General features: G+C 38.4%; 1 protein-coding gene across 8 annotated transcripts in view; it reads right to left on the bottom strand.

Annotated features, from left to right (window-relative positions):
- Positions 1-141: 141 nt before the first annotated feature.
- DOP1A (DOP1 leucine zipper like protein A) overlaps positions 142-22,667 on the bottom strand; it is a 60,412-nt gene continuing 37,886 nt past the window's right edge. For 3 of the 8 annotated variants that reach the window (XM_027887784.1, XM_027887782.1, XM_027887788.1), the window contains 21 exons: positions 21,705-21,964; positions 19,037-21,044; positions 18,821-18,932; positions 17,737-17,916; positions 16,577-16,702; positions 16,113-16,247; positions 15,527-15,582; positions 14,915-15,019; positions 14,685-14,751; positions 13,749-13,893; positions 13,421-13,500; positions 12,759-12,868; positions 12,448-12,597; positions 11,112-11,173; positions 10,335-10,487; positions 8,942-9,078; positions 7,530-7,585; positions 6,510-6,674; positions 4,863-4,992; positions 2,928-2,987; positions 142-749 (listed from right to left, as the gene is read on the bottom strand). In XM_027887784.1, coding sequence (XP_027743585.1) covers positions 444-749; positions 2,928-2,987; positions 4,863-4,992; positions 6,510-6,674; positions 7,530-7,585; positions 8,942-9,078; positions 10,335-10,487; positions 11,112-11,173; positions 12,448-12,597; positions 12,759-12,868; positions 13,421-13,500; positions 13,749-13,893; positions 14,685-14,751; positions 14,915-15,019; positions 15,527-15,582; positions 16,113-16,247; positions 16,577-16,702; positions 17,737-17,916; positions 18,821-18,932; positions 19,037-21,044; positions 21,705-21,964 — 4,603 coding nt within the window. In that variant the 3' untranslated portion in view covers positions 142-443. The remainder of the gene's footprint in view (positions 750-2,927; positions 2,988-4,862; positions 4,993-6,509; positions 6,675-7,529; positions 7,586-8,941; positions 9,079-10,334; positions 10,488-11,111; positions 11,174-12,447; positions 12,598-12,758; positions 12,869-13,420; positions 13,501-13,748; positions 13,894-14,684; positions 14,752-14,914; positions 15,020-15,526; positions 15,583-16,112; positions 16,248-16,576; positions 16,703-17,736; positions 17,917-18,820; positions 18,933-19,036; positions 21,045-21,704; positions 21,965-22,667) is intronic. The other 5 variants (XM_027887780.1, XM_027887781.1, XM_027887783.1 and 2 more) reach the window with 3 other exon arrangements.

Here is a 22,667-nt window from a genome sequence, read left to right as displayed (position 1 = left end):
TTGATTCAGGGTGTCTACCTCTGACGTTGTTCTTGTAGTCCTGTATTAACTCCTGACATAATGGCATTTTCCAGATTAAAAATAAGCACAAGTTCTAATAGATATAAAAAAAAAAAAAAAAGACAAAAATAAACTGGAAACAAATTGGAAAAATGTGCACCTTGTATTTTTTTTTTTTTTTAGTTTTTTTCAAAGACAGAACTCAAGACAACAAAACATTTACTGTAAATAGTAGGCACCATAATCAATATGAGCCACCAATATTTAAACTTGATTCAGGCCACATCCAGAACTTTTCTCTTATTTACAAATATTTAACTTAAATACAACATTAAGTATTTCATTACATACAAAGTAAGAAAAGAATACTATACACCTGGGAAAGATACAGTATTTCATTTAAATAGTTACACTTCACATAGGCTGCGTAGTACCAGTTTGGTTCATGATTTTATGACGCCTTCAAGAAAATCCTTCTCAACCATTTCTTCTATCTTCTGTCTTGCTTTGCTGGAGAAGGTCTTGAGGTTCTCCATTTTTATGTCCTTACTTGGAAAACAGTTGGGGTAAAGGACAGGGCTCCCTGAGTGTCCAACACATCTGCTTGTGACTTTGCTGTTAAAAACTTGGCTGAGTACGTTGAAGAAAGGCAAAAGCTGCTCAATGCTGCGAACGGTGTAGATTGTTAAAAGCAAGTGACCTGGTTCCCAACTTAGTGTTTTCCCTGAGCCATCCTCCTCCGGGTTTTTCTGTAAGTACAGAGACATGGCAAATAATACAGGACAAACCAGAAAAAGCACAGGTGAAAATAAAAGAGTAATGTGTAATAAAGTATTTTTCTATATTCCAAAAATATTTGTCCTATCAACAAGACACATATATGCTGGAATGCAGCTTCCAAAGCAGATCCCTTGCTCCTCCTCACCACACCCTGCCGAAGCAGTGGCTGGGAGTGTAGAGGTGGCAGTCGGTCAGTCAGTTGCAGTGGGCATTTGAGTCCAACACCTCATCCCAGGGCTGTCCCAAAGCAAGGCAGCCCCTGCCATGCTGCCCTGCAGAGCTGCTCCTGGTGCAGCACCCCATGGGATAACGCAAATGGCCTGAGCTGGTGACAGCCAGCATGGGCTGCTCGGGGAAGCTGTGAGCTACTTCAGCTGCTTTCATAAGCAGGCTCCTCTCTGGTGACACTGACACTTCACCCTGCTGCCAGCATCAGTGATGATAAACCCCAGAGGGGTTTTTTCATTTTCACTTTGCAGCTTGAGTTCAGAGTTTGCAGGAAGAGCAAAAGCAATGCTGGTTTTAGTATGAGAAATAACACACACTGAGGTTCTGAGAAACACCTGAAGTCCTCAAAGAAAAATGGTTCAGTTACTCATGGCATGCTCTCAGAAGAACTCAGTTATGCTCCTTCCATTCCATGGGGGAATTTCAAGAGAGAGAATTTCAGGAACCCCACAAGCAAAGGCAGCAGTCACATAGCAGATGCTCACCAGCAGTGTCAGCACACTGCTCTAATGCAGTTAGGGTTGCATAAATACCTTCATACTGAAATACCTGAGCACCAACACCCAGGTTCTTATATGGTAGTCTTCACTCATTTCCTTTCTCTCTTTGAGTCAAAAAACATATTCAAATCTAGACAATAAGGTACTATCAGCACTAGAAACACCTTGTTTGGACTGTTACTGACAAACCAGTACAGGAAAGCTTCTACCATGAAGTAGAATTCCAGCAATGCTGGATTGTATTCTGTGAGAAAGGAGAAAAGAAGCACAAAGACCCCACCAAGGAGAGCCACCTCCTGATCCATCCCTGACCAGCACCTCTGTCCTGCTGCCCTGACACTGCCAGTAGCCAAGGCGGGAGTCCAAGACCCCTGCATGTTGCAGAGCTCCTGCAGAGTAGGCTTGGTAACAAAAAGGAGAATGAAGGGGAAAGAAGAGCAGTGGGAGCAGAGTGCAAGGTAAGAATTACTGACTGCACAGCCTTTGAACAAACAGATTTTTCTTCATGAGATGATTTTTCAGCAAATACAGTTTTTACCCTTTAAATGAAGCAACTCCTACAATTCAGGAGCCTACATGACACTTATTTCACAAAACCCAATTAAGTTAAAATTCAGTATGATTGTATTTAATATTTTAATCTGGTGGTTTGGCTTCCTGCTACAGGAGATCACTATTCCAGCTCTGCAAGTCTCCAGAAAGAAAAAGCTCACACTGAACTAGAAAAAAGGGAAGACTGAATTTCCAATACAGAAGGAGTTGTTGATGCCTCCTTTTAATGAAGCTATTAGTTTTTAGAGTTTCTCCTTTAAAACTTCACATTGGATTCACAGAAGAGAAATTTCTCCATATTGGTCCTGTACAGTGCTCAGCATTACCCAGCAGTGAGCACAGACTGCCTCCAGCACACAGCAAGTGTCGGTGTCACACAGCACCCAACCAAATGGGGTGCACGTGTAAATACTGACTCCCTCTGAGCAATGAAATACAACCCATCAGAGCCATTTCATGGTGGCTGTATCTGCTAAGCAAACACCACTGATTTCACAGATACTTAAAGCAACAGTTAATTTGACAGAGACCCCAATTGGGGATTGTGTGTTTCGTACCTGGTGTTTGACAAAAATTATTTTACAATTTAATTTTATAGTGATTTGCGATCATAATTCTTCTTAGAGCTAGCAGTAGCTTTTTGTAATCTAATTCATATAGGAAATCACCTTAAATTTATTTTTAAGTGATCTATAAAAATAAGGGTCCTTATGATTCTTTCACCTCAAAAATCTCACAGCTTTGTTCTACAACAAATCTGATCTCTCTCAGTTCTTACTGAAAGCTAAATAGTGCCTAGGGCCTTGAGGTGATGGTATTATTATGGCGAGCTTGTTTCACAATTCAAGCATCAAAGGCCACCCTCACCTGATGCTTGGCCATCTCCATTCCCTCCAAAACCACCGTCTTAAAGTCCTCCTGTTTGTCCTGTGGAAGGAAAGAGGAGAACTTTCAGACTGCATTTCAGATATGAAAATAACACTTTGCCATGAAGGCCGTGCAGTTCTTTGGTTGGGTGCTAGAAAAATCACCCGCCCTGATGAATGCATGATCCAGAAATGGCAGACTTGAGCTAGCGTGGCCAAGACACTATTAGACAGAAACAACACTGCCAGTTTGTTCTTCTGTTTATTTCCAGCAGTGCTGAAGGAGGTTTTCAAGCATGTTTCCCTCAGATAACACAGCCTGAGCAACACCGTATTACATGAATCTAAGCATTAGTCAGAGTGCCCTGAAAGAAAATTAAGATACACTCCATTTTGCTCATATCAGTTATTTTCTAAGAAAACCTCATGGCTATATGCAACAATATTCTCTGCATAAAGTAGGCCAATATTCATTACCTCATGTTTCACTTTATTTCATCATCATATGCCCACCTATGGTTCAGTGTGCAGCTGCTGCCGTGACTAGGGGGTTCCAGAAATTCCAGGAAGTTTTCTATATTCTTGAAGCATATTGTGGACGTTCTGACTTCAGAAATCTATCTCAACATACAGTACTTACCATCAGCATGCATATCTTACACATCATATGTGCTTTATAATTCATGCCCAGAGATCACTTGGAGTGTGACAACTTTCTAACACATACAGCACACTACATTGAACACCAGGGTTAGAGGCCATGCCTGATGAGCAGTCAGTTAAAACTGATCATTCCTTTATAAATGCAAGAAGAAAAATTTAGTCTCATCTTCGTGGTTCAAAAATGATAAAATGAAGAATGCAGAAATGCTTCAGATACTTGTTATCCCCTGTAACTGTGAGCCTTGCTTGAATAGTTCAGATCTTCCTGCAACTAAGTTATTCCTAAGCTTTATGTAGCCACTTGGATCTCAGCAGTTGTTTCTTTACTCAGTGAAAACACTCACTGGAGACTGTAAATGCAGTAGCTACAGCAAGCTGCCGGTGTTACATCCCTGATCATGCCATCTATTCGGAGGAAAACCTCAGAATAAAATGCCAAAGCTTTCTCCCATCTGGCTTTGCACTTCCTCCCTGCTTCCCTGGCCCACCCAGCAACCTTTGCCAGTGAAGTTCCTGCTCATGGAGGCTCTGTCCTCACAGCAGGAGCAGCAATGTATCTGACAGCAATGGTCTTACTTTGTGGCAGCAGAAGGACTCTCCCTGGGACGAAGCTTGGCCAGTTTCCATCAGCTTCACTAGTGGATTAGGCCTCTGCCTCACCCAAACTGGGGTTTTAATATACCTCATGCAACAAGACAACCCTAGTTCTGCTCCCACTGAACAAACTGTGCAGCCAACATTTCCCCAGAACTGTTTCTACACATCTCTGCCTTCTTCCATTCATTGTAGCAGCTTCAAGGAAGAAACCCACCCCCACAGTCTCAGTTTTTAAAATTTTTAAATATGATTAACAAAAACGCTTTTTTATGTCAAAAGGTAGTTGGTTAGACTAGCATCTACATATATGACTCGCTATCTGAAGGTGGGTTTAAGTTAAAATATATTAGAAAATAAAGCATATTTTACATTTTACAAAAATAATACTTTTACTTGGGAAATCCAAAGACTGTGACCATAGTAGGTTTGGAGTTTTTCTGTTGTCTATTTGTTTTGGTTTGGGCTTTGGTTTGGTTTGTTTGTCTTCTATACCTACACGTGGCTTTTGCCTGATGCTGACTTGAGATTACTTCAGTGGGAATCTCCCACAACAAATAAAGTCCTTCCCATTCTTCATTGTTTAAAGAAAGTAAAATACCCAAACAGAAACACTGCTGAGTGTTACTGCACAGGAAACCTTTCAGTGTAAATTTAAAACTGGAAGAAAGCAACATACCTTTGCCTTTTTGCGCAGCAGTTTTGCCAGACGCACCACGTACGGTTTGAATTCCCTCTGATGTGTACCCTGTCTTCGAACTTCCAAGCCTGAATCATCTGATGCTTCTGGAATAAAAGCCCAGCGATACCTGTCATGAGATAACAAAAGCAGACATTATCCTTACTGGACATGCAGGCTTTTCTGCTGGATCAAAAAATATGAGTGGGTAAGGAAATTTAGTGAAGTATCAGACAAGGAGTGGGAAAAAAACCCAACAAATCAACCCTCACAAAAGATCATTAGTCTTTTACAAGAAAGAAAGAGAAATGCATATTCTGAAAAGCAGGACATAATGTGGCCTTGCATTTTTCCCTTACAGTTTCTTATTTAAGGATGCCAAGAGCAAGATAAGGCAGAGAAGCTAAAAACCAGTGGTATTCACATTCTCATTGTGTGCAAGAGAATTATAAAAAACTATAAATTACTGAAATTTTGCTGCACATTTGCAATGTGTACACACAAAATGTTCTCAATATACCATGCTGATAACAAAAACTCATTTATTTTACTTATTCATAGACCAGTGAGACCAAGTAGACCATTCTGTCACCTGCACCTTGCTGCACTGCAAGGACTGGCTACTTATATTATAAATATAAAGGAAATCAAAGTTTGTCCTTAAAACTTCAATCCAAGCCTCCGTGAGAACTCCATAAAAACCAGTATGATTCAGCATGACTTTTGTCTTTTCAGAAATGCACAGTAATAACCTAAAAAGAACTAGATTGGCTAATAACAGGGACTAGGACAGCTTGAAGAACTGGACAAGAATTATGAGCCAAATCCCCAGAAAATAAAATAAATGAAGGAACCTCCAACATTAGCTTTAGATGTAGAAATACTACAGGGCACAGACTGGCACAGTGTGTGCAAGTCCTTCCATCTTCTGATCCACAAAAGTGTCTTTTAAACAACAGAATAATTAGGGATGACCAAATGTCTACAGAGCTGTGTTAGGGCAGCAGCTCTCGCACAGTCACCACTGCACAATGTAAAGGAAGAGACAAGATACTTTCTCTTTTGTCCTTGGTGGCCTCTCATTTCCAGGGTCTTCAGCAAATTCCAGTTGTTTTGCATTCATTTTTTCCCAATGGAACAAGGTTGCAGAGGCACTGAGGAAGCAGTTTGCACAGGTGGATGCTACTGACCAAGAAAAACCCATGAGGTCCCCTTTTTAAGCAGGTTTGTTGCCACATCTTCCAGACAGATCATGCAGGAGTAATTTAAGCAAGTCATGCTGAGATGACATGCAGTCCTCTGATCTCATGTATTAGTCACTGAGAGTGGGTGTATTTTAAGTTCTTAGGCATTACTGCAACTAAGTATTTCAGAAATAGAATACTTGAGTAAATCACTACCACTGATTAGCTCTAGCGTGGAGAATCTCTTGCAACAGCCTGAACCAAACCACCTTGAATTAATCTGATGTGCAGCATAATTTGCCCTGGAGGCCACTCTGATACTGTGAGGGAACAAACTATGGGCTACTCTGGGTGAAGTCCAAAGACAGAAAGGCAACAGGAACACAGATTTTTATACAGCAGAACTTTACCAAGAGGCATGGACAAACATCCAAAAACTTAAATGACAGTGCCTTCTACTCACATCTGGAACTGAGGCAGGTTTTCAGATGGTAAAGCTAGGGCCAAGTCCAGAAATTTACAAGCAGACAAATACAGGTTCAACCACCTCTGGCTGTTGTAGGATGTGGAAAAACCATTGCCACCTGTGTAAGTCGTCTCCAGACCAGCAACAGATGGGCCAGAAGTTCTAAAGTAAATCACAGAAGGCAGGTGAGTCATAACAACCTCCTGCCACAATGGAAACGTTATCTTTCTTACTTGTCTTTACAAACACACAACTCTATTTACCAGCTTAATCCTGAATTCATAAATCAAACCAGAACACTGTGAGTCTGTGCTATGGGCAGAGTTCCACATGCATATATATATGTGTGTGTGTGTGTGTAATAAAAGGTTAATTTATAATAAAACTGTTGCACTATATCTTATTCCCATCAGACATCCAAATTAAGGGAAAGTTTAAACTTGCCAATCATATCAGTATTACTTTATTTGAGGGAAAAGTCTTCAAATAAAAAAAGAGACTCTAGGAAATAAGTGAACAAGACTTGGCCAAATAAGTGTGGCTCATTTGAGAAATCTGCCTCTGCTGCTAGCATTGACTGCACACTGTGCAGAAGGCAGGTGGGATAAAAATGGACAACGAAACAAGAAAAATCATCTACCTCACTTTTATGTCTTTCTAATACTAAAAGAAACTACGTTTTTTAGGCAGAAAATTGGTCTTACTTAGAGTAAGTGTATGATACAGAAAAGGTATAAAATCATGCCATGAATAATTTAATTGCAGCAGCAGAGTCCTTTTAGCCAGAAAGACACTGTAAGAACTCACATACTTGTATAATTTGGCTTAGTGACTTATGAGCAATCTGACAGTGGGACTTCTTTTATTTTGTCCTGAACAGTATGTCCCTGGTACTGCAGTCAGATTGCTACCCTTTATTTGTCCTTCTCATTTGAGCTCTATAACTCTAAGCCCAGTTATTCCAAAGAATGACTCAACTCCCCATCAGCATGCCAAAGGGACTGTTACAAAGTTTACCTGGAAATGTCTTCATCAGCAGTGAGCTCCTGTTCCATCAGTAAAAACACTTGCACCTGAAAATCAAATGCTACATTTTAATATCATGTTTTAATGGACTCTGACTCAGGAAAACGCTATAGAGAGGCCTGAGTAATACATCTTAGACAAACCGTTTGGAGCTTTATTTCCATTCCTGGATGATGAAATAGCCCCCTGAACTATGAGTGGACACTGCCACCCTAAAGCCAGTTCATCCCTTAGATATAGCCTGAGTAGCACAAGGGCCATAAGAAACTCTTTTATGGCCAGGAAAGTTCTCATAGGCTAATCCCCTCCACAACTCAGAAAGAGAGCTAGACCTAAAGGAAATGAGAATGAAGAATTATTTAATGGAGAAATCAAGCTCAGGTGTGAATTCCCAGAAGCAACACAATCTTGTTGACTGCAAGTAGTTCCAAGACTGTGGTAACTTGTGTAAAAGCCAGGGGACAGCATAAAAATTGGAAGGCCACAGTAAGTAGAATAGTTTTTCTAGTACTTATACTAATGACAGCTTAAAATTAAATGCATCTATTGCTAAAACAAAACACTTGATTTTAAAAATATTTTATATAGCTTTTCTCCTTCTATTGCTTGGATCTGTAGTTAAACAAGGGCTAGGTTAGGAAGTTGCAGACAGAAAAGAAGAATCATCACAGCAATGATTCCGATTTACTATCTGTGTTATTCAGTCCCTTGGTAACTCCTCGGATAACAGGCTAAATGGATCACAGGATGTACCAACTACTCTCCTCCACTCCCATTGCCAAGGCTGAAACCCAAAATAGAGTGTCAAACAACCAACACTAAAGACTCCCCAGGTAGCAGCTCTGAAAACAGATGCTTTTACTGTTTTGTTATGGAGAGTAAAACAAGAGAAAGAAAAAATCTGAGTCAAGCCTTGTAATAATCTAGTCAATAAATTTAGCCACAACATGATCTGAATGACCATCAGCTGCCAGTACAACACAGATTCCAACACCTTTACACAGGCTCCCATCCCCACCACTGAAGGAAGAAGGCTGAATGACCAGGAAAGTAGAAACAGGGGTGGACACTAAGAAAGAAAAGCAGGAGTGGGAATGGTGGAGAGGGTACACATACGTAAGGAGAAATTTAGGCAGGAATCAGTAGGGAACAATGGGGGCAAAGGCAAATTGAATTCAGGAGACAGCTGAACAGCTTAAATAATGTAAGCCAACAGATATTCAATTTGGTTGCAAAAAACAGACATGAGGACTATGAAAATAAGTCAGCTTTCAATTTGTGTACATTGCACATTTACATGCACAGTCTCTAGAAGAGATTGTCTTAAAAATATTGAGGAGGAGTGAGGCTGTGTCTCCAATATGCACCAGCCCTCCAAATAATGAATGCCAGCTGCAACTCACCAGTTCAGTGATCATGGTTGGCCAAAGTGAGGTAAGATGCTGTGGAGACATTCTTAAAAGCAATACTCTGAAAAACAGGAACACTTGGGAATGAAGGGTGGGCACCTGTGGCAACCGGAGACTTTCTACCAGCCTTTCTGAAACAAAAAGCCAAGAAGAATTCCTCAGTTCAGAATAATTCCAATGAGCATTTTCTCCCTCCCTCATTTACTCTCAATTTTAACTGTTTAAGTATCTGTCATGCTACTGTTTCAGTACTTTACTATTTTTATTCTGTCAATATAAAAAAATAATCATTTTCACAAAGAAAGGAAGAAAAGAGAGAAACCTCAAAACAGTGCAGTTGTCTATTTTGGTTAAGTTCTCCACGTAAATGCAATAGTCTATCTGGGAGCTTTGCTCATCTTATGTAGAGTTTAAAAGGGGAGTTAACAGATTCCAAACAATATAACAACAGCCAGAACAACTAGGATTTTTTATTATTATTATTATTATTATTATTATTATTATTATTATTATTAAAAGGCTGCACCATCATAGTAAATGGGAAATTACATAGGAACAATACTGTCTTATTCAACTATAATGAACTCTAAACATTTGGTGCATATAGAGGCGGGTCCATAAAAAACTTTTTCAGTCAAACCAACATATATGCATGTTGCAGTTCAAACCAGTGAAACTACTTGATACCATGAACATAGTAATCTCAGCTACTGACTTCACTGGGAATTAAAAAAACCACACACACACAACAAAAAACCTCAAACAACTTGGAAAAAAATAGATTCTGGAACAAATGAAACAAGAAAGATGATGCAATTGATTTTCCATATGGAAGAAGAGACCAAAGTGTCCACCTTGGTGGCACAAAAGGACAATGTATCTAGAAGATTCTGCCGTAATTATTTACATAATCTTAAAATAAAGCTGAGCAGTTTCCATTCCCAATCACTTAAGGCAAAAGGTAAGAGATAAACTTCAGTGATAAATAGGACAGATAAAGAGAACAGCAGAAAAAGCAGCAAGAAAAGTCAAAAGTTGAAAACTTCAAGGTCAGCTTTTCTATTTATTCCCAATTGATGGGTGTTTACGCCTCAGATGTTCACATCAAAACCAATGATGCAAGTATCCAAGGGTATTGATCAAGGTGTAAAATGACAGATCAGAGAAATAATCTGAATAAAAGTCAAGTGGTAACTACAAAGTCTGTGTGGTTTGTAGTCATTTAAGGCTAAAAGCATTTTAACCAAACTCTGTAGAAACTCTGTTCCAGCCATGGAAACAGTGGATATTCCAGGGGACAAATCTGCCAACTGTTACTCTGTCATACAAACATTCCACAGTTAACAGCAGAGTCCAGAAGTCCATTAAATGATGCATTTTTACTGACCTTGTATGTCTGGAAGGTACTTCTGGTATTGGTCTACCTCACTGCTAAAAATTGCGAAGGCGAGTCTCTTCAGGAGCATCGCGCGCTGCTCCAGCTCCGCATCCCGATTAGCAAACAGGTTGAGAGAACTGCTCTGAGCCACAGCCACTCGTGCTGAAAGGGAAAAGGCAAAGCACAGAGAAGAACTTCAAGATTTCCCTTCTGTTTCACTTCAAGGCACAAGTAACTCTTACTTTCTTTGCATTAATGGAGTTCAAAAGCAGATGTTGGGAAAATGTGTGTTCTGCAATTTGTATTTTTAATCACAGTGATTGAAAATACATATTAAAAGAAAACTTGTAAGTATATACGTGGCTGGGTTTAGGGACTTTCGGGAGGGAGTTCAGCCATTTTTTAAAACAAAATTTGTGTGTATAGGGGCTCAGAAGTTTCAGAAATGTGCAGACTCAATTTTTTCTTAGGCAAAATTAGTGTCAAATCTTAACAAAACAAAATGAAAACAAAACCCAAACAAACCAAAAACCACCCCCACCCACTCTGCTTAATCAACCTTGCAATACAGGCAAAATTCACTGTAGGTCAGGATGGGCTCAAATTCTCTCATTTCAAGTTATTTATGGATTTACAGAAACAAATAGTCAAAGTGAACATGAAAAACATTGAACAAATTAAACAAATTGGAAAAAATGTTGAACAAATGTTTTCTTCAAGGTATTTTTCCCATTCATTTAGCATTTATATTGGCAAGAAGTCACTACTACATCAACAAATACTTACTCATCAAATCTCTGAATGTAGTTTTGTCATGTGTCATCAAATTATCCATAATAGCTCTCCAACTAAAAGAGGCAGATTGTACACAAATCAGAAAAGCAAGAATATTCAGGAACATTTACAGAGCTTTTTCTGCTCTTTTAATTCAGCCTACAACTTCCAATCCAAGCTCTCTGCTTCACAGGTACCAATTACTTGGTGTGATTTAATATGAAACTATTTCTTGAACCCCCTTGTCAAAAAAAATAAGAGACGTCATCCAGAGGGACCTTGACAAGCTTGAGAGGTGGGCCCATGTGAACCTCATGAAGTTCAATAAAGCCAAGTTCAAGGTCCTGCACAAGGGTCAGAGCAATTTCAAGCAGAAGGACAGGTTTTACAGAAAATGCATTGAGAGCAGCGCTGAGCAGAAGGAGTTGGGTGTGTTGGTAGATGAAAAACTGAATTTGAGCCGGCAACGTGTGCACTCAGAGCCCAGAAAGCCAACCACACCCTCAGCTGCACTGAAAGAAGTGTGGCCAGCAGACCAGTGGAGGTGATTCTGCCTAGATTCTACTCTGTCCTAGTGAGAATCCATTTGGAGCATACTGCATCCAGTTTTGGGACCTCTAACATAAGACAGACACAGATCTGCTTAAGTGGGTCCATAGGAGGACCACAAAGTTGATCAGAGGGCTAGAGCAACTCTCCTGTGAAGGACAGGCTAAGAGAGTTGGGGTTGTTCAGCCTGGAAAAGAGAAGGCTCCAGGGATAATTATAGCACCTACCAGTACCTAAAGCAGTCCTGCAGGAAGGCTGAAGAGGGACTTTTTACAAGGGTAGAGTGATAGGACAAAAGGGGAATGCCTCTAAACTGAAAGCTGGCACATTTAGATTAAATATTAGGAATAAATTTTTTATTATAAGGGTGGTGAGGCACTTGAACAGGATGCCCAGAGAAGCCATGGATGCCCCAACCCTGAAAGTGTTCAAAGTCAGGTTGGATGGGGCTCTGAGCAACCTGGTCTGCTGGAAGGTGTTCCCACCCACAGCAGAAGGGTTGGAACAAGATGACCTTTAAGGTCTCTTCCAGTGCAAACCATTCTATGATTCTACAAAACACTAACCACTTTTTTCTCATTAAAAAAAAAATAAATTCAATTCTAAGATTATTATTTTTTAAAATAGATTTGTGTATAAAAATATGTAAGCAAGTTTCACATCTCATGCAGTAATCTAAACCACAGAACATCTTTATTTCTGCCAACAGATATCTGTTGAGAAACTTTGGTCCACATGTTAATGGTATTCATAAAATCTGTAAGGGCCATTGATATAAGCAGGAAAAAGAGAGTCTTACTGGTTAACACATGAAGCATCCATCTGGAAGAAACTGGAATCCATGAAGAGGTCAAATGCTTCCTTTTTCCATGCTCTCCTTGTGTACTGATACCCACTAAGACTGCTTAATAATTGGACACAGGCTCGATAGCTGGATGCATTGTGAGCACTAAACAAAAAAAAAAGTCAACATAAGCCAATTTTGAATTGCAGCTTTATGGGAAGTTTGATAGGCACCTAATCCTTACCACACTTGTTTTAACTTGTGTCACCCTCCAAATTTCAACTGACTGTAGAGATCTACATCAATTCAACAAACTGTAAACGTACCTGTGATTACGGAGGTAGGGCACAACATAGTGCATAATATTTACGAGCAAAGGAATAACCCTCTCTTTTTCATCACTGTAGAAAACCATATCCAAGAGATGAGCCAAAACCTATAAAAGTAGAGGAAGATGTTACTATGCATTCATGAATTGCTTTTTATCTACTATTCAGCATTTTTTGTATAATGTTCTTGACCAAACGTTATAGTTTACGATAGAAGTTATCAAATTTCAGGTACCATACAAAATCCAGACTAAAAAGATCCCATAATTTTTGAAACAAATTAAGGTAAAAGCACAGAGGGTCAAAGCATTCCACAGAATAAACTATAAATACACTAAAAAAACTCAAAGATTCACTGCGATTATCAACACTAAGAAAGATATACCACTTAAATAAGATTTAACACACAAAGATTGCCATCAACAAAGTTTCTTACACTACACATCTGAAAGGTCATGCTTTATGCTTCATCCACCTCAATGAATCTTTACAGCTGGGTTAGTAATGAAGTTTTATAGATTTTTACATGACAGGATGCAAAATCCATGCACATCAGTGTTTCCCATTAAATCTCCTTCCCCAAGGTTCTAGTCCAAAGCTTTTCACAATATAGGAGTTTATTATAAGACAGCATTCATTACATCCAAGGAGACATTTACCTCAGAAAGTAAGGTCAATGCATGGACACTATAAACAGATGGAGTTATGTTTGAAGTTTCCATTGCTGGAGACAACATATCTAAATGAAGATAATAATAAAAATTTCCAAAGTTAGTTTTCCTAAGCTATTATTTACTTTACAGCACGTTTTAAAAACATAGGCTTTGCAGATGCACAAACTTTTGCCATTTTCACTGTGTAAGATACTAATGCTGGAGCAATACTGAAGCATTTTTAATGTATTCAAATATGGCAAAGCTGTCATCTTTGTTGATTTTGACCTGATAATTAGCGTTTTGTTTGAAATAAAGATGAAAGTGGAACTACCTTCAACATCTGATTCTAAGTTGTTTCCATCAACCATAATCTTGGGGGAAGGCTTAACCTCTAAGTTTCGTCTTAGCCAAGTAGTCTGTTCCAAGGAAGAACCAGCAATTGCTCCAATGGCATCCACAATCTTGTGTGTTACATCCTGGTGGGAAAAAAACCCAAGCATTTTAAGAATTTTGTGCAGAAAGGTTTTATTTGTTGTTCCAATATGTAGAAAATCCATATAACCAAATACAGAACTCCCTTTAAATCACTTCTGTTCTATGTTGTCAGTGATTAATAACTTCATAGAAAAGGAGAACTTTTTCAACAGATTATAAATATAAGAAGAACATACTAAAGAGTTATTTCAGACTACAGAACTGACATAAAAAAAATCTAGCACATTTAAGCATCTAGTTCCAAGCCCTCTGCCGTGGACGTGGACCCATTTCTCTAGACCAGGTTGCTCAGAACTCTGTCCAACCTGGCCTTAAACACTTCCAGGGAGGGGACATCCACAATTTCTCTGGGTAACCTGTTCTAGTGCCTCACCACCCTCACAGAACAGAATTTTTTTCCAAAATCTAATCTAAACTTACTCTCTCTCCCTTTTAAGCCATTCCTCCTTGTCCTGTCACTACATGCTCTTGTAAAGAGTCCCACTCCATCTTTCTTGTAGGCTCCCTTCAGGTCCTGGAGGGCTGCAATTAGGTCCCAAAGCCTCCTCTTTTCCAGGTTGACAAAGACAATTCTCTCAGCTTTTCCTCATAAGAGAGATGCTCCATCCCTCTAATCAACTTGGTGCCCCGCTCTGGACTTGCTCCAAGAGGTCAATATCCTTCCTGTGCTGGGATGTAGATGATCTTTATGGTTCCTTCCAACCCCAACCATTCTATGATTCTATGATTGGTTGTTCAATATTTTCAAAAGACAACACAATAAATTTCTTACCTGGAGATCTCTTTGATCTTTCTTATTCTCCAGACTTGGGTTTTTCATGATGAACTCATTAAGAACACTGAAAAAATATACAAGTAAATATGGATTTTCTTCTCATAATACATTATTCATTAATTGTAAGGGTTAGGACAAAGTGGACTTGAAAACACCAACACTTCAATATGATTTCACACACTGACATTTGAGCTTATTTGGAAACTGCAAAGATCAACAGCACTTACCCAAGTATGAGAAACTGTCCCGGAGCTGGAAGACCAACCTGGATGGAATCTTTTAACAGAAGCAGCAGTGCTGCCCAGCTGTCTACTAAGCTGGTCACTGGAATCCTAAGAGAGAGGTTAGTAATGTCAATGAAAACAACATTGTCTCCCTCAGGTATTCCCCCGTTTGCTTTCTACCTCACAGTTGTCCTCCCAGATACTGTGATTCAGCATCCTTACAGATTCTTTGGTTTTTCATGTAATACTAGGTAGCTAGATCAAGTCATTTATAAACAGAGGAAGGCAGAAGAGCAGCGTATTCAATATAGGTACTTTTCACTCCAAGGTTGAAGTGGTACCAATGAGTTATAGCCCAATGAAGATCAGTTTTTTTTGGGCAGGGGGCAGATTACTTACAGGACTTTGAGCTGGGGGAAGAAAGGTGGTGTAGAACTAGGGAACTCACAAAATAAATCACTTATTTTTATGAACCTATAGTTCAAAACCATTCTTCCTTCACTATTTATATTTCACAGACTATTTCTCATGCTAAAAATTACAAAAAGATGCAAAATATTCAAATTTTTCCTCTGCTTCTTGAGGGCAGTAATAAAATCTAACTTCTTTTCTTACCTTTGAGTATAAGCATAGAAAAACTGCAACATGCAGACTTCCAGTGAAAGGTGTTTCTATAAAAAGATATGAAACTTGTGTCATCAGGAAGTAAAAAGTGACTTTTTTTTTCCAGGGCAAAAATTGACAATGATCTAATGTCTGAGTGTTTGAATATGCAGCTTATTTCATTAGGATATTACCAAGTGTCCCTTTAGACATCTTTCTATAAAGCTATTCTTCCTCTTCTTTTTTTTTTTTTTTTCCTCATTTCTCTTTCCCACTTGAAAAAAACCAACCTGATGCTAGGGAATAAACCTGTTTCCCTAATGTATGCAGCATACCCCCACAAAAGAAGGCCTTGTACAGTGTTTTTTGCTATGTTTACTACAATCCTGCAGTAGGCAGGATTTTAGAGTTGTTCAGTAAATAGCAATGATTTAAGAAGGTATGAGTTCCCTCTAAAAGTTATTCCATCTATTAGATACTGTGAAAATTTTTGCAGTTTGCTGCTCAGCTTTGTGAATGAAGCACCTGTATCATCAATGTTCTAGGCTTCATTAAGAGGATATTAAACAAGTTAATAGCATCTCTACAGTTTTCATACCTTGTCCTTTGCTATGGCTGGAGGCTGCTTCAAAACTTCTTTCACGGTTTGTATGACAGTCTCCGTTCTCATAACACTGATAGAACGAACCAGTTCAACCAGTAGAAGTTGTTCTTCACCTGCTGTAGGTATAACCTGAAAGAATCAAATGTATGTCACAGATTACCATCACAGACAATAGCTATGTCAAAATTAAGGCGGCTGGCCTCATGGCATTGAAATTATAGTAATTAACACTCCATCTATAGACTTGGTATCGCTTACTCTTCTCCTGAAGAATTCAGGAGGATTATCCCATTCTAAAATGGTAGCTCCCTGACAGACCAGTTGCTAATCAGAAATGTAAATATTGTATACATTTCATTGTATTTTTTCCACTGCAATGTCTTAATTTTTTCTTCCTGCTTCTAAATCACTTAAAGCCATTACCACTATTTGAAGTGACCACTGTGGTACAAACATACCTTTGTCCTAGAAGTATTTTTGTTTTGCCTCCGTTCATTCCATACAAATGCAATGGCAGCCATGAAGTGAACACCATGATTCATTGAAATTGGACCCAAAAGCTCCAGGATCTGTTGCCTCAAATTCTAAAGCGTGAAAGCAGAACACATACTCCTTTAGAAAAGCACCTCAGTTTTATGTTTAAAACAACTAGTTACAAACTCATACTTGGATGGCAACTATCACTAACTTTTATAAAAATGGAATACTGCACCAGATAAGGTGAATTAAAACTGGACCTTTTCATATATAGGACATGTTGAATAATCTTTTGAATAATACAGATTTGGGTAAATTAAAGGAAAGCTGGGATGTACAGAAAACTTGGCACGTTTAACCAGAGTAGAAAAGTTTATCTTTTTTTCCATAGAAGACACATAGTATTATAGACCATCAAGAAGTATATCCCCATCCTTTCAGTGCATAGGAAACGCTATAGGCAGCGCAAATACAACCATGGATGCTGCCTGTGAAAATTCCTTCAACCTCAATGACAAAGGTTGAAAAGGATGAAGAAGCATCAACACAAACAATATCTGAGAGTATTCAAGTTAAATGAGGAAATTTTAATTTAAAACATTTCAAATTATGTTTTCCTATTTCACACCACGAAACATAAGTTTGAGTTGATAAGAAGGTGAAGCAGCATTCTCAATATTATTTGACTCCTTCTCAGGTTCTCTTCTTTATGATCACCAGCTCACTATCTGCTACAGCATTTCCCCATGCAGTGACATCATCGCATGGGAAGTGAATGACAAAAGGAACCAGTTCACAAATGTTCTTACATAGTCCTAGATGCTGTAAGAGGAGAGTTCTCTTTTGTCAAGATTTTACATTACTACTGTATATCTTTTGAGGTGTAAAAGGGTGGCTTAAATCTTTTCAGGATGGATTTCATTTTGTTTGCAGGAAACAGAGATGAGACATTATTGCCTTGAACCAACACACTCGAGTTTAAAAGCAGATTCAATACTCATTTATAAAAGCCTTGTTTGTGGGGTAAGCAGATGAGGACAAAGGTATTAAAACAAATTCAGAGTTAAGGGAAGGGAACTGAAATTATTTTTACAGAGGTATTAATAAACAACTTAAATTATATTATCCCTAATATTCTGACCTTTGTTGACCCAAGATTAATGGTGGTAATGGATGCAGCAGCAGCAGTAGTTTTCTCTGAAGAATCTGCAAGGTGCAGGATGCTCCACAGCAAAGTCACAGAAGACATGATCATATGCAAGATAGATAGTATCCCATTGCGTGCTTCAATCAAGTGCTTCTGATCTACATTAACCAAAAGCTAGTAGATTTTCAGGGGAGAGAAGAGAGTATTAAATATCTACATAAACAGCGTAATTAAAAGAGTGTAAACTGAGACTTAACTGACACGGGAGCTTTCAACATTAGCTCTTTCAAAATGGTTTGTCAGTAATTCTTACAGTGCTTAAAAGTTTTGATTCTGTTAAAATAACAGTTAAAGAATCTTCTGACTCAGCTGTGCAATATCAAATGTATTCTGAACATGGGAGGTCTCATGTCTACAGCAATCAGCTTTGTATCACCTATCTATTCCTTTGCAAAACAATTATTTCAGAATTTTAAGTGTAAGAAATACTCTAGGCAAAATTATTTACTTACATGAACAGAAGACACTTTGAGCCCCTCTTAAATGAACAGAAGGGAAAGGGGTGTAAGAACAGGAAAAAAGTGCAAAAACAAGACTACAGAGAGAAAAGGGCAAAAGCTTCTTACAGAATCAGGGTCAAATTCTTAACTGAGACTATGCTCAGAATATCAGATCTAAAAATACTGCTTGACTTAAAAGACAAATTGTGAATATGCAGAAGGAGTAGAAAAATAATTTTTTGACATATTGCAAGATAAACACAACCCAGACAAAGTAGTACAATAAGCATCAGTCTGGGAAGTTAACAGCAGCTTTAAAAAGTGGCATTTTTGAGGTCTGAAAGTGAAGGAGTTCACTCTTTAGTTACTTCAGGGTAACAAAAAAAAAAAAAAACCAAAACAAAACAAGTAAACAACTCTTAAAAGTACAATTCATAGAAAACTGTTTCTCTGTTTGAGATGTGCATATAATCAATAAAAACCACTTGCAGCTAAATCAACATATTTGGTATTTTTCCCACTCAGATTTCATTTGACATGTACTGCATAGGAAACTCTCAGATACCAGATAAGTTTACCTGATGATACTGTGTAGATGGATCCAGGAGGCAGTAATGAATTATAGTTGTGATCCCTTCTAGTAAAGTAAGAACCATATCTGGGGGAGTGACTGATGCCATCCAGAGCGGCCTAAAAGAAGAGATTAGGTTTTTTAAAATGGGTTAATCTGACGATAAAGTAATTCCACCCATCAAATGTACTTAAAAAGGTAATAGAACTCTACATACACATACCTATTATCAGATAATCCAGTTTCATATTTATACTGCTGAATTAAATTATCCAAGTTCCTGCAGAGCTGAAGAGTCACTGAAACAACCACCCTTTGAAGAACTTTTCCCATGTAAGGCAACGTAGAAGTGATAAGGCCAATCCACTGGGGATGCATTTTACAGGCACAGTGCTGGTGTAAAGCTCGTATCACTGCGCAGAGAAACATGCCTTGGCAGGTTATTGGCTGGGAATGTAAGTACTGAAGAGAAGTCATTGGCTGCTGGGGACCGATGTGCTCCAAGTCCGTTATGACAAAGTCAAACCCCGTTTCGTTTTCTTCAGGCACAGTCATTACTCTGTGTTCCAGCACAATCAGCCGCTGAAGTACTTTTAAAAGCTGTGACTGCAGAGTACTGCCATTGTCAAATTCATCTTCAGAAAAATTTATAAGGCTGTCTTCAGAGAAACCTTCTTCTACAGCCACTATGTTTTTTCCAGCTGTCTTTTCACTGTGCCATTTCTGCGCACTGAAGATAGAAGACAGCAGACAATGCAGGATAACTTTCTGGACCTTGCACTTGGATAGCATGTCTGAAATAAAACTAGGAAAACCTTTGGCAGAGCTTTCTATCACTTTTGCCAACTCAGCAAAGAGAAGCGTCAGGATTTCTATACTCATCATTTGCATATTACGGTTTCCTATTAGATCTTGTGAGGTGACTTTCACATGAGTTGGATAGTGGCTCCGCATGTAGTATAAACACAAGGAGATAAGAATTTCTATGTACATAGAGCTCCGGAAGTTATGGTTAGAATCAACTGGGATGTGACTGTAGAAATCCTTGCCCATAACAGATATCCGATGCCTGGCTAGAAGATTCTGGAGCAATGAAAGCTGAGGAGTGTATGCGTTGTTGACACTGGTAGTGGAGATGGCACTTACAAAAGCTGAAGGATTTGTTTTCAGAATTGCTTTAATTGCAGAAAAAGCATACAATGTCCTTGAAGAGTCATACAGCTGGAGATAAAGCAGCACATGCTGATACAGTGGATGGATATTGAAGTTAGGAGATTTTCGCATTCCTGGGGACCCCACATCACTTTCTATTTCTGAAATTTCTCCTTCTCCACAACTGTACCAATTTTCTAAATCAAGACCATCACTAAAGAAGACATTTGTTTGCTTAAGCTTTTCTGTTTGTGATTTCTTCTTCTCTTCATCTTTCTTTTTGGCTATTTTCACCTTAGGCTTTGCACCTGGTTGCTTACCAGCCTCTTTGACAATTGTTTCTTTTTCTGACATTTTTTCTGGTAGTTTTCCTTTAAAGCTGAACTGAATACTACTGTGGCTTCGCTTTCTGGACTTTGATTCAGTGGAGGAAAGAGTGAGATCAGAGAAAGATTGCTGGCTTTCTGCAATACAAGGTGAGGAGTTATTTCTTGAAATTTCATCTCCTAAGCTCTCAAGTCCAGTCTCAGTTGAGGCTGATAGCAACTGCGAGCTGTCATTACTAAGCAAACTACTCTGACTACTTTCAATATTTTGATCGTCATTTTTTGCCACCTCTACAGAGTTATCCAAAGAACTGAATTTACATGAAGTATCCTCAGAGTGTATACTATCTTTAACTAGTTCAACTTCTTCTCCGAGACCACTTACAACTTTGCATATAAGATCTGTAACCACTTGTTGCACAATTTCATCAGGTGAGTCTTCTTTCAGAGTCTGAGAGCTATCTTGAGCACTCAGGCTTTCTGTTTCCACTTCATAACTGATATTGTCTCCAGTAGATGACTGAGAACAGCCTGAGTCAGAACTCTGCAGTATTTCAACCTGATGGTCAGGAAGGTCAAAATCAGACACAACCATTGGTATGGTCTCACTGCTGGTACTTAACAAGGAAAGCCTGTCACTCAGAGGGTTCACAGTCAGGCTGAAGTTCTCCATTTCATCCATAGCAAGTGGTTTTTCATTGCCTTCTTTAGGTATAAGAAGTTGTCCTTGGTTTACAGGCACATGGGAGAATGCTTAAAGAACACAAAAAAGTGTATACACATAAGATTTTGTTCTTCAGAATAAGAATTTAGAAATAAAATTTAGATTTTAAACTCTTATTAAGACTTCAAATTATAAAGACATGGTAAATAATCTTTCCATTTCACAGCAGAAAAAAAATGTTAAATTACACACTCACACAAAAAAAGTAAGATTATTTCAGCAGCACATCTTAACAAAAAAACATAGTTCTCCCATGAAATATTATGCAGTCTTATCTGCTTTTGCTTTCACAAAGAAAGAATTAGTATGGCAATAAAATTGCACAATATGTGCAAACACCTTCAAACCTTATTGGTATGTTTTCAGTCAGTCCCAAGTCACTGGTCATAAAAGTAATTCATTTCTTGGTTAAGCTTCAAGCCACATTCCTAATTTCTACCAAGGCTCAGTAAGACATAAGAAAATACTCTGCATTAGAACACTTGCATATCACCTTAATTTGAGAACAATAAAACTTCAATGTCACTTGAATTAGAAAAAAACCCACACAAATGTACATATAAGCAGTAGCTATTCCAGCACTTGTATTTTAGAGTTATCCTCAAAAATTTCTGCTGTTTTAATGTTGCATGTAAACAACAGTCAAAGAAATTATTAAGGAACTTCTTACAGTCTTCTTGTGTACATACCATCAGCACAGCTAAACTTCTGCATGAACTGCTTTTCATTTTCTTCTTCAGGGTGATTGGGAGATTTAGTCCAGTAACATTCAGCCTGTACTCGCTGAACAGAAACTCGCTGAGTTTTCGGATGGAGAAGGAGCAGGAGCAAAGGTTCAAGAACTCTTGCAATGTCATGTCTTTGAAGCACTTGATTTAACCAGGCTTGTCCCACTGACCATGTAGAACCATCCAAGCTATTGAGACTGTCCAGCATGATAAACAAAGACCTAGAATAGAATGGTGAATGAATCTAGCAGAAATTCTGCACTGCTCGCAGAGTAATCCCATTTTAAACTGATATATGACAAATTTTAAAATGTCAGCACATACTCCAGTGTCTTCTCCATATAAAACAGTATTTTCTTTGGAATCCAGACTTTGCAACTTGAAGCTTTATATTTTAGTCTAGTCTAATGAAGAAATGGCCAGGAAGAGCTAGTAATAAAGTCTGTTAAGATAGTTGCTCTAATAGTAGCAGTTGTATAGTTAGTTCAAATATGTGTAAAGCTGCTAGCACAACAAGCTTTTGCTGTCACTATTAAAAGGTAAGCTTTTGCTAGCACTATTAAAAAATATACAACTTTAAAACCCAATTCACAAGGATACATGGAAAAGATAACTTATTCAAAGCTTTTGTCTTCAAGAACAGAGAGGAGAAATATACTTGACAACTTAGCAGTTCCTGTTGTCATTACTTTCTTTTTTTAGTAGTTCTAGCCTTCAGAATCCTTTCCAGACTTGGGAAAAATAATACATATATTGGACTCTGAATTTTACCTAGTTTTACATCCTCCAGTAGTACATATTTACAAGCTTTTAGCTGCACACATAGAATTTATCACTGCTTATGCAATGAGTGATGGTATCAAGTCAAAGAAATAACAACCTTTTTACTCCACTTCCTACAGCTGCATTAGGAAACATAAATAA

This window comes from Empidonax traillii, unplaced genomic scaffold (genome assembly GCF_003031625.1).
Source record: "Empidonax traillii isolate 1590-97213 ecotype Southwest subspecies unplaced genomic scaffold, ASM303162v1 scaffold222:size850627, whole genome shotgun sequence".
NCBI classification, from domain to species: Eukaryota; Metazoa; Chordata; class Aves; order Passeriformes; family Tyrannidae; genus Empidonax; species Empidonax traillii.
The sequence above is the reverse complement of the archived record's forward strand: the minus strand, read 5'-3'. Positions and strand labels throughout refer to the sequence as shown.